The following is a 15511-nucleotide window of genomic DNA, read 5'->3' as shown; positions in this document are numbered from 1 at the left end:
TCAGCTATAGAGAGGAATGAAGTTTGAGAGTGTAAGGGTAAAGAGAGAAAACCAAGTGAGGGAGATGAGAGAATGAAAGAAAGGCAGCGAATCTGATCACAACCTCTCCAACAACAAGAGTTTTCATCCCCGAAAATAGACTTACTTGGGAAAAGAAAAAGGGTACCGCTCCCTGCACTGTTGTTCCACTTCCCAAGTAGCCTCACCAGTAGCTGCATCCCACAACACCTTCACCAGAGCAATAATCTTGCTCCTCAACTCCTTTAGCTCTTGATCAACCACAGCTACCGGCAACTTCTCAAACGTCAAATTCTCCTTCACCCGCACATCATCCAGCTCCACCACCTGACCAGGGTCATGGACATACATCTTCAACTGGGACACGTGAAATACATCGTGTAGGTTTGAAAAAGACGGGGGCAAAGCCAACCGATAAGCAACCGGACCCACACGCTGTATGATCTGATAGGGACCAACAAACCTCGGTGTCAACTTCCTTGCCTTCAACGCTCTACCCACACCAGAAGTCAGGGTCATCTTCAGAAACACATGCTCCCCTTCAGCAAACTCCAAAGGCTTGCGCCTTTTATCAGCACAGGAATTCTGCCTACTCTGAGCAGTCTTCATCCTCTCCTAAATCAGCTTCACCTTCTCAGTAGTCTGTAGGATCAACTCCGGTCCCACAACCACTGACTCACCATCTTGATACCAGCACAGAGGAGTCCTACCTCTTCTGCCATACAGGGCTTCGAACGACACCATCCCAATACTAGCATGAAAGCTATTATTGTACGTGAACTCAACCAGCGGTAGGACCTCCTCCCAGCTCAAGACCAACAGCCTTCTCAGTTCCCAGCAAACCAAGAAGTTTCACCATCTCAACATCCTGCAACTGCTTCTGTTCAACCTGCCTCAAGGACTCACTAGTTATAGTAATCATCCCACAACTAATGTGATTCTGAGATAACTCCACACAGAGGTTCAGATCTCTGAACTCTTCTACCAGCTCCAGCTCCCTCACCCTCATACTAAATATGTGGATGGATTTCCTACTCAGCGCGTCCGCCACAACATTGGCCTTACCAGGATGATGCATCAACTGGAAGTCATAATCATTTAGAAACTCCATCCACCGCCTCTGTTTCATGTTCAACTCCTTATGATTAAACAAGTACTTCAGACTTTTGTGATTACTGAAGACACTGAACCGAGCACCATACAAATAATGCCTCCAGATCTTCAAGGCAAACACAACCACTGCCAACTCCAAGTCATGAGTGGGATAATTCCTTTCATGATTCTTCAGTTGCCTTGAAGCATATGCCACCACTCTCCTGTAATAAGATAATGCATAATTGGGCAAGACACTATAAAATAGCCTTATTTCAATTTTATGCAAAATATTTTTTATTTTTTTATATAATTATAAATTTATATTAAATTGTAAGGTATGACTTATATAAAACTAGTTCATTTCATATAAGTTCGCATGAAAATAGTTGTATAAATTAAATTAATTAAATTCAATTTTTCTCGTTCGATCTAAAAAGGATCGATTATTATGTATCGATTGAATCAATGACTATTCACGATTCCATATAATTGAATCAATTACATACTGGACCCAAGCTAAATGAATGTTATGGTAAAACTTCGTTTAAAACAATGTGGTAAAAAGCAACGTGCGATTTTTTTACCAAGTTCCATATTAATAAGATTAGTTAAAATCAGTTATATTTTTCTTGCGACACGATAATCTTTTGCTTTTAATTATAAGATTAAATTATTTTTACTTTTCTAATAATTGTTAGCTATAACTTAATATTAAAAATTTTGATGATTAATATTTAATTTAATAATATCCATTTTCATTGAAGTTAGCTATTTTCAAATTTCATTCTCTTGTAATAATTAATTATAAATCTGATTAGCAAATGTCTTTAAGAAAACTTATTAAAGAACTAAATAAAAATTATTAAAATTTGTAATAAAAAGACATAATCAGTAATAAACATGATGCAGCTTATAAAGAAATTACCTTACAATTTCTTAGAAGTTATTCAGACACGAGCTAACATATCAAAGGTTATACTTTTCTTTATTAAAAAAAGAGAAAAACAAGGGTTAAAATTCTTGAATATAAAGGAACATATATATATATAATTATAGGTTGAGCAGAGTAATTGCAGTGGATAGCGTAGTCAGTGAGTGGCAGAATAAAGTAGCACGATGCTGATATGGCAATTGGCTGCACGTGAAAGTATAGACATGGGGTTGACGAAAGAGGACAAAGGAGGACAAAGCATGAAATGAATTGTTTGCATATGAAAATGAAACATCAAAGTGGGCACAAAGATACTTCTGAACCTAAAACGACTTTGCACCATTGTTTCCTTCAAAAACCAAGTCCACATTCGTACACTCCCCCACATCTTATTAACACCTTAAATTGTCCAACACAACAAATCTTCAGATTGATCCTTATATTTGGAGGATTTGTAATCAATCTTCTAAAATATGTCGTGCTAAAAAAACTTATTCTTCAAATATTAACTTACTTTTTATAATTATAATATTGATACGAATATAATGTTTAATAGATGATAAACACAAATAAAAATAAATATTAACTAATTTGATACATGTGTTTAGGTTTCTTTAATTTATTCTAATAGATTTTATAAAAATGTGCTATAATTATTTTTTTATACATAGTTAATATAAGCATTTTTATACTATTACTAATTATTAAAAATCATCTGATATATGACTTTATAAATAATTATTATAAAAGCTAATAATCTTGTCACATATAATAAAATATGCTGTGAAAATCATGTAAGAAAACCCTTAGAATACGTGTTTATTTAAATTAATTTCTTAAAACAAATAACTTATTTCATTAATTTTCACATTGTGTAATAAAAAATTATTAACTAAATTTATGTTTAACTAGCATATGAAATACACTTATAATTAAAAGAAAATTTTGGTAAGTACGAATTAATTGCACCAATATATTTATAAAAACTTGCTTGATTTTCGTCATATTTTCTTTTTATTTTTCCTTCATTTTTTAGTTTAATGTCTATCCAAATAATGCAAACAGTTGGTTTTGTCACAAACATGTTTGATAGGATTATAACTATATATCTAGATCCCTCAATTAAAATTTTGAATTGAATTCAAATCTTATTAGTAAAATTGTCATACTAGAGGTGACCAACTATAGTTCAATGATAACAAATTACTCATATATATATATATATATATATATATATATATATATATATATATATATATATATATATATATATATATATATATATATAATTAACCTAGTATTTCAAAACTTATAATCAATAGTTAATTTATGTTTATAAGATATCGATATATATTTTACACATTCTTATTAGAGTATTCATAATTTTCATTTTTTATATATAAGTTGTTTTTTAAATTTGACAAATGATTTATATTTGTGAAGGTGATTTTTAACTATTAATTGTTTTAAAAAATTGAAATAAAGATAAAAATAAAATATAAAAAATGGTTTTTCGAAATATTTAAAATGTTCTCATCAAACAACTATATATATATGTTGACATTGAAAGATAACTCTAAAAGGCTTTTATATAAACTTTTTTTAATACATTATCAAAGTTTAAGTGAGTTAGATATTGAAAACTCAACAAAGTCAAAAATGTTTTAAAGGTCTATAAAAGCCTACAAAGTTACTTAACTATTGTCAAATTAGTCTTATGTAACTAGTGAGAATGTTTAAAACACTTCTTTACAATGTTAAATTAAAGGATAAAATTACTCATAAAGGGTCAAGACATGTTAACCCTAGCATGTGCATTCTAGAACCTCAAGGCACACGAAGAAGGCAAAGCCAAAAATCGAGGATATCACCCTAGATTGTGCCCTCTCCTTCTGTTCCTTTCTTGTAGGCCCACACCACATAAAGAGCCAAAAGGCTACAAAAACGATGCACATTGAAAGCAAAACAATCAACAATTAATCCGACATAAAAGGGAACATCAGAAAGAATATTCAGAACGGTAATCTATCATAAAAATGAAGCATTGATACGAGGGAGATAAAAAAGGTGACACAGGAAAAAATAACTAAAAAGATGAATTGTTGTGACAAAAATTTGTGATTATGGGACTCAAGATATTTTTTTATTATTATTTTTTTATAAAATATCATTTCAATATTACAGGGGAGCCATGGAATGGAAACACATTAATGTTGTTTTCGGAGAGTGGGGACCAGCGACCCAGCCAGCCAGTAGGTTCATGAAACCTTAGAAAATTCTGGTTGAATTATGATACAAAAGTTCGACGAACAACACTTGATACAATGAATCTTTTGAATTCAATACGTTCAAAATATTTATATCGGAGTGATGCTATCGTTCCAAATCAGAGTTCTGAATTAGTGTTCCAAATTCAATCATTTATATTTGAAAAATATTTTTAATTTTATTATTTTAATATTTGGCTAAAATTTTGGGAGGATGTATCATTTTATATTGCTCCGAATTCATCATGCTTAAGTGATGACTGATGGGCGTCTAACTCAATCCATCAACAGATACAACAAATGATTAGACATTCTCCTACGTTCATAAGTCATGAAAATAATTTATGTAGTGAGATATCAGTATCTGATTCTCATGCAAAAATGTATCATGTCAACAGTAAAGACAGTATTAAGCCAGTGAATGGAAAGAAACTCATGGCAAGGGAAAAAAAAAATAATGTACTTAAATGAAACGGGATAATGTAACAAGAAAGTTATTCATACCGTATTTTATTATAACCCATCTTAATCCCTCAGAAAGATTTGACCCAAATTATGTACAATTATTTAACATCTTAAATTATCAATCAAGTTGCATTACCAATTGACATGGTTTAAATAAAAGCATTTTGAGGACACATTTGATACATATTTTATTTGGTAGAGAAAGATAATTGATAGGTATGAAGATTATTGGACGATAAACAAGACAATAAATATGTATGTTTGTGTTTCTTTCATGGTCATGCACACATGCAATTGGACATAATTATTAAAATCTAAAATATGAGAATGTGAGTTGAAGTCGATAAATTAACTTGTCAATCACTTAATTTTGGTAAGTTAAATTCAACAAATCAATCAATCAATTCATCTAATCTGTATTACCAAACTCATTAATATCTAATCTGTATTACCAAACTCATTAATATGACAGATTTAACTCGAATCCACTTTCTTTAAAAGTTTTTCAAAAGGAAAATGATTTAGATTCCGAAAACGTGTGCCGAATTAATTCCAAATCATTAAAATAATAATTTAAATTATAAAATATTAAATTAAATAATTATTTTATAATAAATTTATTAAAAAATATTAATATTTTAAAGTTTCAAATGAATATTTCGAACAACCATTTCGAATGCTGTAGCATAACTCTTTTTAAAAATAAATTTATAATAAATTTATGTTAGACCAATATTTTTATTTATAGTTTAATTTTTTTAAAATAAAAATATATTATTTTAGTCACATTTTTTAATAATACATTTTGATGTATAAATATTTTAATAATATATATATATATATATATTACTTTATTCCGTTTCATGAAAAATATAACACTTCTAGTTAATTTTACAAATAATAATAAATATAAGTTAAAATGATAATATATATTAAAATATTTTAATTGAGATTTTCTTAAAAGAATTAGATAAATAAAAAATATATCAACTTGTCAATCTATTATTTTTAACCCACTAACTTATTAAATAAGTCAACTTACAAATTCATTACTGTGATAAGTGTGATTTGCATTTTTCAATCCATTTTATTTGATGGACTAACTTAGTGTCTCACTTTTTTGATAGATCAATTTGTCTAATTCTATTTTAAATGAATTGACCCACTTTATCATCTTATAGAATTCTAGAGTGAAACTCAATTAAACACTTTCAACTCATCACGCTAAATCTAAGGATTGGATTACTCCGAAATGAACACTAAAACAAAATCAAATCAAATTTAATTAAAAAATGTTTAAAAAAGCTATGATAATTAACTTAGCAATCCAATCATAGTTAACATTTTCATAGTTTTATTGTTGAGAATTAAGTCATTTAAAAATGCAACGAGTAGAGTTTGGATTTAGATTTGCAGCATATCACAATGGATTTCATCAGGTGACATGGTTGGGACTCGAAAGAGTTGCACTGAATAAAAAGATGCACACTAATATGAGTGGTTACTACGATAAACATTCCTAAGTTCCTTGCAGGGAGTGCAAGTCCATGGCCGTAGAGGAGGGTCCATGCAATAGGAATGGATCTTTCGAAACCGGCAAACATCACAACTCTCAAGGAGATCCTCTGGTTCTCGACCACGGCAAACTACACAGGCGCCTACCTGTGAGAACTGCATAAGCAAAAGACAAACCACAAAGCGACACAAATCATGTTAAAATGTGTATAAACTTCCAATCAAAATATGGACAACGATGAATTATTCGAACATGTTATCAAAAGTACAAAGTTTTAAGACAATATATGAAGCAAACCAATCTAATATAGATGCCCTACCACAGCAACATGCCAACAGTTCTTTGCAGAATTATTTATTAAATTTGGACACGATCTGCATAATAGAAGATACTAAGACACTTTTTCTTTTATTGTAAGCTTTCGAAAAAGTGATTTTTTTATAAACTCAAAATTGAACAGTAACTCTTGCTCTCAGTATTTTCCTTCTCTATGGAAAGAAGTACAGTGCAGCCAGCCATTAATGACGGGAACATTTAGGGAAGTTATCATAATGTAAATTCACAAAATAAAAGCAACCTATTGTGTCATTTCAATTCAGATATCCTTTTTCCTGGGCTCTTATTGGTGCATTATCGGCACATTCAACCATGCTAATCAACCATTAAATTTTAATAGTTATAAGCTAATGCATCATGGGAATTATATATAGTCTGGCTAATATAGGACAATTCGCAAAAATATTTTATGACTGAAATCCTACATTACCAAATCATAGATAAGGCTGCCAGTGATGATTTTGGTTTATTATACAAACAAGAACCCTTAACAATCTAGGCAAATCTATTAAAATGATCTAAATGTTGGGGGCCCAAAAAAGGCAACACATAAGCGTTCCTAATAAAACAGAAGTCGCCAGCTCACGTGTTATTATCTTTTTTGGCCGGATAAAGATTTCTTTGACTTCCACCGTATGGTTGTAGCACAACCAATTAAACTGCTAGATATATACAAACCTTCCAAGTTAAGAAAGAGCATGAGAGCCATTAAATTCCTCTAGATCACCCTATAACAGGCTTTCACTGAATAGCATGCACTCAATATTTTTAAAGTTTGAACCGTCTGAAATATAAACGAACCAAAACCGTTATTATATAATAATCTACCAACCACTTATTCTACATTAAACCAATATGCTTCACAGTCTGCCCTGTGTCAATCTCTGGCCAATTCTTTCTTCTTATTCTCTCTCTCATATAGAGAAGGATATGTTTATTTCAAGAATAAATTTCCTTACTTATTCCGTTCAATAACTCATATTTTACATCAAATTTCAATGATAAAATCGTTGAATTTAAAATTTTTAATACATAGATTAAATTTATAAATTTTTAAAAAATTTAAAGATCATTAGATACTTTATTTCATTATTTTAAATTAACGGATAAGCATAAAAATATTTTATACGTTGATTTTAATTAATGAAACAAAATATCAAGTAGTTTTCAAATTTTTTAAAATTTTACAAATTTAATCTATATATTAAGAATTTAAAATTTAACGATTGAAACATTGAAATTTAATATAAAACATGAGTTATCGAACGGAATAAATTTAGATTAACTTAGTCTTGAAGTAAAGAGATCTCTCTTCTCTTTCTCTCTCTATCTATATATATATATATAGAAGAAGGATTGGTTCACTTCATTTCATAAATTCAAATTGATAGATAATCATTAATCATAAATGGATCCCTCCTTTTATATATATATTAAATAGTGTCTAATAGTTTTAAGCACAAATTCCCACAATAAATTACTCCAAAGTATATGCACCTTTATCCCCACAATTAAAAAGATTCAAAAAGAGAAAGATTGTTTCTAGGATTTTTACCCATAACCTTTAGGTCACAACGTAACACAATCTTACCATTGAGTAAAGCCTCATCCTCTATTTGATTTCCACTAATATGAAAATAACACCTTGTATAGTACAACTAATATAGTTTAATGAATAAGCATACCTCAAACATATTAACTTGTAATTCTTGATCCATGGGGATAAAAATATCCGAGGTTGAATTGTCACATGGGATTGTCTGGGAGTACACTTTTTGATCAGCAGTGGCTGCATGCTCAACTTTCTTAATCATCACAAAACTTGCCTTGCACAAAGGGCAGGTTGATGTTTTTCCCATTTTAGTCTGTAAATATTGAAAAGCAATTATGAGAATGAAAGAAATATACGAATGACATTAGTGCTAATGAGCTATTCAGGACAAACAAGGTAGAGGCAATCCATACAAATCTTTAAATACGACCTTTTGGAAACATCATCAGTAAGACCAGACAAAATTCATAAATATTTACACAAGGTTTGCATCAAGAAAAAAAGGCACAACAAAATCAATTAGGCCGAGCCTCAAATTCCCAATGAGAAATCAGAAACCAAATTAAAATTGGTTGAATGAAAGCTAAATTACATTGTCTTGGATAGGAATTAGGATTGAAAAAATAGAGGGCAACTTTGATATCTATTCAAAAGAAAACGGCCTGCTGAAGAGAAGGTTATACTTATCATTTAATAGGCTTTTACTCGTAACAGTGGAAAATAATAGAAAAGAAAAAGAAAAGGCATACCCTATGATCAACCCAACTCTGGATGCATGGAAAACAGAATCGGTGCCCACATGGCAAAATTCCCCGTGTTGAGCTGAAATCTGTGAAACATATAACACATGACAATTCTGTTGAAGTAGGTAAGCCTGCAACATTATCAATCTGATCACCATCCGTGAATTTTTCATCATCACTGGAACATAAATCAATTGATGTTCGTGTCATCGGAAGGGGATCTTCTACAAACAAATTTGAATTTCTAGGTGTAGATATATGATTTGGTTCTCTGATCTGTTCAATATTATCTGAACCTCCATCAATAGTTCTACTTTGATTACTTAATCCAGCATCAGGACCTTCACCATTTTCTAGAATAATGTTATTGTTGACATCACCAGAAAGGCTAGAGGTAGCTGCAGCATCAGTTTGCAGTCTATCCATTCTAAAAAAGCGGTCATCTGGGCTTAAATCCAAAATTGAAGGTTCCAACACCACTTCATCAACAAGATTTCTTGCAAGTCTTTTTCCTTTACGAGAAGGTCCAGCCACAGTACTGGCTCCCTCACCATTGCAAATATCCCTTTTTCCTTTCCTTGACAGTCTAGACGAATATGAACTTGACTCCTCATGCTTAAAAAATGGGAAATGCAGAGAAACTAAAAAAGATTAACGAGCATTCCAAAAGAACAAAAACTATTTCAATATTCATTTATACTTGGTCTGCCAACATAACAAAGTGTGCATCAACAATTATAAAGCCTGTAGATGGATATGCTCGAAACAACCTTCACTTTCATTTTATAATTATACATAAAACACACATGTAACCATAATGCTATATTCAAGAGTATAGCATATGCAAGTACTTTATAAAGCACCTGCAATGAGAAAAAGATTAAGAGATAGTTGCATTATCTACCTAAAAGTATTCACTAATGTCCATACTTATGACACATTTTTCTTTAATTGAGCATTTTGCATAAAACAAACTACATATGTTGCATGCTGAAAAAATATAGATATATTCAAGTTTGTAGACAGATACGTGATACTGGCTACAAATTTAAAAATAACCGTTTGGTGCCAAAATATCAGAAAAGTCGCAACTCACGCAACTTTGACAATGAATCAAATCTATAGAAGAAAACAATCCCATCTCCGCTACAGAACCCATAAGTGGTAACTACCCAGAAGTACTTTTTAATTTATTAAGCAATACAAAGTAATGTTATCAGAAACATGACCTGATACCATCAGAAATACATATAAATTTAAAATGTACCACATTGCCCTAGGTGTGTAAATAACAATTAATTTGAGTTGATGGTTAATTATCAACTGTTCAGATGGATGTTAATGACTCCTTATATCACGTTGTGAAAGTTGTGCCCCTTTCATAAAAATGAGGCGACATGCTTTTGAATCATAACATACATAGAATGATAGAAACACTTATAGTGCACATCATAAAGATTGGAAGTGACCAAGAGGAGAACGGAGAGCAGAGATACTATTTTACCTTTTTCATTAAACAAGAATCTTCTAAAACATAAGTTCCGGAAGCTCCAGAATTGAAGTTGGTATTTTGCCTTCCAGACCCAATATCATCTAACTTGTCACTGACCAGTTTATTCTTTGTCAAGCTACTGGATCGAACAATGAGGGGAACTTCCAATAACAATGGCCCTACTTCATGTCCACTGAAAATAATAATGATGACAAGTGAACTTAAAAACCAAATACTGTCCAAATTTTACTCCACAAATTATAAATAAGGAAAAAAGAACCAGTAAACTCCTGTACAACCAAGTAATTGCACCCTAGATTTTTCAAACACAATAATCATTTACTAGTTAATATGATCAATGATGCCAACTTTGAGAAACTAGCAGCAAGCATCAGCAAAGTTCCGAGTCCACAACAAAGACTTTCGTCATATGACATCAAATATCCAGAAAATAGTATATCAAAACTGTTAATGACTAACTTTCTCAAAAGTTGTGGGACTAATACCATGTTAAATGCCAATGTAACTTTCCTCAGGGTTTAAGTTGTTGGGTTAAGATTGAGGTATATGAATGGTTTCGTATCTCTAACACAACTTCCAATTTAAGCCATTACAAAATTTAAAACAAAATTTGCCATATCAAATTAGTCGGTCCATGCGCTTTCAACTCATTTTAATTCAACAAGCATGATAATGATATTAAATTCTGACTAAAATGAAATCAACACCATGTATTCTTTTCTTTCAAAAAGGCATAACTCTGTAAAAGCCACTACACTCTGGCCTAATTATGCTATAAGGAGGGAAAAGATAGCAAACTCACCTTTGCAATGTATAAGAATCTTCTGGAACACGCCTTCCTTCCTTTATGCAGTCTTCAATCCATTGATGGTTAACTATTAGAATTCTAAACTTTCGTGCAATATCATATTTCTTTCCTTCAAATTTCCAACACACCTGATCACTCCAACACAAAAACAAACAATCATCAAACACTTCATCAACGAAAGCTTACAGTAATCAATTCATTCATTCACTAACCCTCTTCTTCCGTTTAAACTCACCCTCACATTTGTTTTCTTTTAACATGTAGAAACAGGAAACATATCACTAAACACACAAATCTGAACACAACAAAAATTCACCATCGAATTAAGCTCTCTCTCTCCCTCTCACACTCACACAAAACTCACCAAATGCATTATCGGATTTCGACATTGCGCACAAAAATTCACCATCAAATTATGCTCTCTCTCGCTCAAACACGCAAAATTCACCAGTTGTATTTCGATTACGATATTGCGCACCAAAATCCACCATCGAATTTAAGCTCTCTATCCCTCTCTACCCAAAATATAAAAATAAAAAAACTGACCAGATGCGTTATAGATTTCGACATTGCGCCAACGTAATTGGCGCCGGCGTGTGAAATCAGCTTAATGAGATTGAATCGCTCGGAGCCATGGTAGCCGCTTACCGTTGCCACCACTCCTTCCATGCCTTCAACCGAAGAAGCTGTAAGTTCAGTTAAAAAAAAAATAACGGAATCAGACAAAACCGAAACTAGAATTAGCAGAAATCACGTTGAACGAAACCCTAGCACAGTAGTTATCCTTAGAATGATTCAATTCGTAAAGTAACGAGAAAAAAAGGTAGAAGAAGAATTTTAGTTATTGTTTTCATGAGCTAAAGCATTCCGAATCGAAACCCTAAGAGAGAGAGAGAGAGAGAGAGATACCGTGAGATTGAAAGTGTTCTTCTGCTTCCATGGCACTTTAGAGTGATGAGTGAGTGAGATAGCGTTTGGCGGTAAATGAAAATTGAATTTTCGAAACGAAGATGAAACACCACGAGGAGATTTTATTTATACATGTGCATGTCTTGGGTCGGGTCGGGTCGGGTCAAACTTAAGGACCATGATATGGCCCAAATATTAAGGCCTTGATTACAGTAGTATTTGTTTCAAGGAATGTTCTATTTTGTTTTTTTTTTTATACAGTAATGTTATTACATTTTCAAAAGTGGCAGTTTAAATTATTTAATTTTTTTTAAAAGGAAGTATAATTTTTATTTTCATCCCGGTAAAGAGGTATTAAGTAGATTTTTTATTTTTAATATCACTTGTATTACTTTTCAAATTTTAAATAATTAAAGAAAAGATCAAGAGTTGAAATGAAAGTTGAGTTGTATTTTTGGACTTCTAATTTGTAATTTTAATTTTTTTATTTTAAAATAGAGAAATATAGTTCTTCTAATTTAAAAAAATTAAATAAAATTTTGATCATATCATCATTTTAATCATCATTGACCATTAAATTTCAACATTAATTCATGATTTATTATCATTTAAATGATTGTGACATTTAATGATATAGTATTTAAAGATAAAAAAAAATAAGTAAATTTGTTTACTTTTATTTATTTTAATGGATGATTCATATTTATTTTATTGTTAAATCTCATTGCTATGTTTTTTATTTTTTATTTTAAAATTTTGTTATTAAATATCAAGTCACGAGTCAATAATAAAACTTAACAATCAATGAAATTTTTACTGAAATAAATTTTTTTTAAAAAAAGTTTACCAAAACAGCACCTGTTCCAATTTATTTATAGAAGTAGCACTTTTTATTGTTCACATTTAGAATTCGGTTCCCCGAGAACCGAATTCTGAGCTGTTAAATTTTTTTTTTTTTGGTTCAGAATTCGGTTCCCCGGGAACCGAATTCTGAGTAGTGTTTAAACTTTTTTTTCTTTTCTGTTTGTAGTTCGGGTTCTGGGTTAATGTGGTAACTGGAACGGCCCGTTCTCCAAGCAGAATGGGTCGTTCTACACGCGTAGTATGTTATTTTTGAAACTGGAACGTCCAAGCAGAACGGCCTGTTTTGATCCATTCGTCATGTGTGTATTTTTGCATCCAGACGTTCTCCTTGCAGAACGGCCCATTCTCATTTCAGAACGGGCCGTTCCGGATCCAGTTTTACACCATGCTCAGATCCAAAAACGTAAAAAAAAAATATAAAAAAAAATTTAACAGCTCAAAATTTGGTTTTCCGAGAACCAAATTCTGAACGTGAACAGTGAAAGGTGTTACTTGGATAAATAAAGTGGTACAGGTGCTTTTTTGGTAATTTTTTTCTAAAATAAATTATTTTAGTAAAAAATTCAACAATCAATAGATGTCAAATTAACTAAGAAACCAAATTTTATAAATTTAAAATTAGGAAACTAAAATTCTCTTTTTTAAAATTAGGGAACCAAATTTGTATATCAATAAAAAAAATAGAAGACTAAAAGTATAATTTAACTTTAAAACTAATATTAGGTTAGAAAATAATTTATTACATTTTTATATAAATACAACCTACTTATCCGATACCAAGAGAATAAAATATTAGAAAGGCATCTTTATATATAAAAGACCTTCTTTATTTTATTGTTGTCATTTTTTATAGGAAAAATTGTACTAATCTCTCTTGATATCTTTTTAAATGACACATGTCTCTCTTCTAATTTAAGTGAACATTAATCTCCCTTTTTATTTATCTAATTGACACATATAACCCCTTATATAAGATAATATCATTTGTGTTTGTGCATCATTAAAAGAAAATATATTATTAATGTAAGTGTCAATAATTAAATAAAACTTGATCTCTTATTCAATTTTAATTCCTAAATTATAGTCTAAATATCATACGTCAAATTATTATTTTTAAAATTAAAAAACAATAAAAATTTTCACAGAGACAAAACAGTATATGTAATTAAAAAATGAAGGATAAACATATATATGATTGATAGAATATGAATTGAATTTTATTTTTTTTTCATTCTCTCACTTTAACTCACTTATGAAAAATGAGTGCAATTTTCCCCTTTTTTATAAGATCATTTTCTTTTTTCTATTTGTCTCATAGATGAATTATATTTTTTAAAATATTTTTAATTAATTAAAAAAATAGAAAAAATAATAATAAATACTATAAATTAATGAAATAGGAATATCACATTCTTACGATCATAGTTAGAGATTGTAAAATAAGTTAGGCTTTTGTTAAATACACTTTTTTGCATTAATAATACGTCCACATTATATTTTTTCTCCTTAAAATGCTCTTACATTTTATTTTTATTTTTTAATTTCTCGATTTTATTATCCCCAAAATTTCTAACTTTAAGTTTTTTTTTCAAGCACTCTTCTCTTTTTATATGTACATTGTTCCTTCCCTTTAGGGGTGTTCATGGATCGGTTTTTTAAAAAAACCGATCCAAACCGAACCGAACCGTTTTATAAAAGTGGATCAGTTAACCGATCCATTTTTTATAAAGTGGATCGGTTTGGTTTTTTTAAAATATGGATCGGTTTTTTTGAAATTGGATTGGTTCGGTGCGGTGCAGTTATCCACTTTTTTACTCATATATGGATCGGTTTTTTTAGAAAACCAAACCGAACCGAACCGATCCACTTTGTAAAAATGGATCGGATAAATGAACCGGTTTTATAAAGTGGTTCGGTTCGGATTTTTTTTCAAAATGGATCGGATTTTTCAATACGAATCGGATCGGTTATGGATTGGTTTAGATCAATTTGGATTTTTTGCACACCCCTACTTCCCTTTGTTCCCCCACATCACACACACCTCCTTGCTTCCATGTTTTTTTTCTACGCACTTCTTTTTCACCCTTGCCCACCCCCTTCCTTCCACCTCGTGTTACACAAACCTCCTTTCTTTCAACATTTTTTTTTCAAGTACTTCCCCTTTTTCACATGCACTCCATTCTTCGCTTTTCAAAATTCTAAAATTGATTAAAATTTTAGAACTATGTTTTCCTTTTCAAAAAATAGTGATCTGAAAAGGATATATGAAATTAATGTTACAAAAAGTAATTTCCAAAAATTAAATTTATTATTTTAAAAAGTACTTTTTAAAATTATGTTAAAAAATATACCTTCAAAAATTACTTTCTAAAATACTAATTTTACTATTCTAGAAAATTATTTTCAGAACACTAAAAACATCTTTAGGAAAAAAATTTCCAAAATTATTAAAAAATGAAATATATAATCAACAAAAATTGACAAGATGCCTTAA

At 30.5% G+C, this 15511-nt stretch overlaps 1 protein-coding gene across 2 annotated transcripts; it reads right to left on the bottom strand.

The window, feature by feature from the left end:
* Positions 1-6029: 6029 nt before the first annotated feature.
* LOC109789797 (zinc finger (C3HC4-type RING finger) family protein / BRCT domain-containing protein) lies at positions 6030-12182 on the bottom strand. Of its 2 annotated transcripts, none has more exons than XM_020348830.3 (7): positions 12154-12182; positions 11791-11930; positions 11239-11372; positions 10428-10608; positions 8930-9538; positions 8314-8493; positions 6030-6447 (listed from the first exon to the last, which is right to left on the bottom strand). In XM_020348830.3, exons 2-7 carry the CDS (start codon positions 11911-11913, stop codon positions 6265-6267), a joined length of 1410 nt encoding a protein of 469 aa, XP_020204419.2. In that variant the 5' UTR covers positions 11914-11930; positions 12154-12182; the 3' UTR covers positions 6030-6264. The 2 variants fall into 2 exon arrangements, with proteins under 2 accessions (XP_020204419.2, XP_020204420.2); XM_020348831.3 differs by having other exon boundaries at positions 11893-11930.
* Positions 12183-15511: the final 3329 nt, after the last annotated feature.

This window comes from Cajanus cajan, chromosome 2, assembly GCF_000230855.2.
Source record: "Cajanus cajan strain Asha chromosome 2, NIPB_CcT2T_4, whole genome shotgun sequence".
NCBI lineage: Eukaryota > Viridiplantae > Streptophyta > Magnoliopsida > Fabales > Fabaceae > Cajanus > Cajanus cajan.
Note: the sequence above shows the minus strand (reverse complement) of the source record. Positions and strands in the feature narration are given on the sequence as shown.

What these genes read in the sequence shown, in the direction of transcription:
- LOC109789797 (XM_020348830.3), bottom strand. Translation starts at nt 11,913, where the DNA reads ATGGAAGGAGTGGTGGCAACGGTAAGCGGCTACCATGGCTCCGAGCGA. An exon ending in GATTCTTATACATTGCAAAG is followed by an intron (nt 10,609 to 11,238) that starts GTGAGTTTGCTA and finishes TATTATTTTCAG; the next exon opens with TGGACATGAAGTAGGGCCAT. An exon ending in TACAAGTTAATATGTTTGAG is followed by an intron (nt 6,448 to 8,313) that starts GTATGCTTATTC and finishes TTGCTTATGCAG; the next exon opens with TTCTCACAGGTAGGCGCCTG.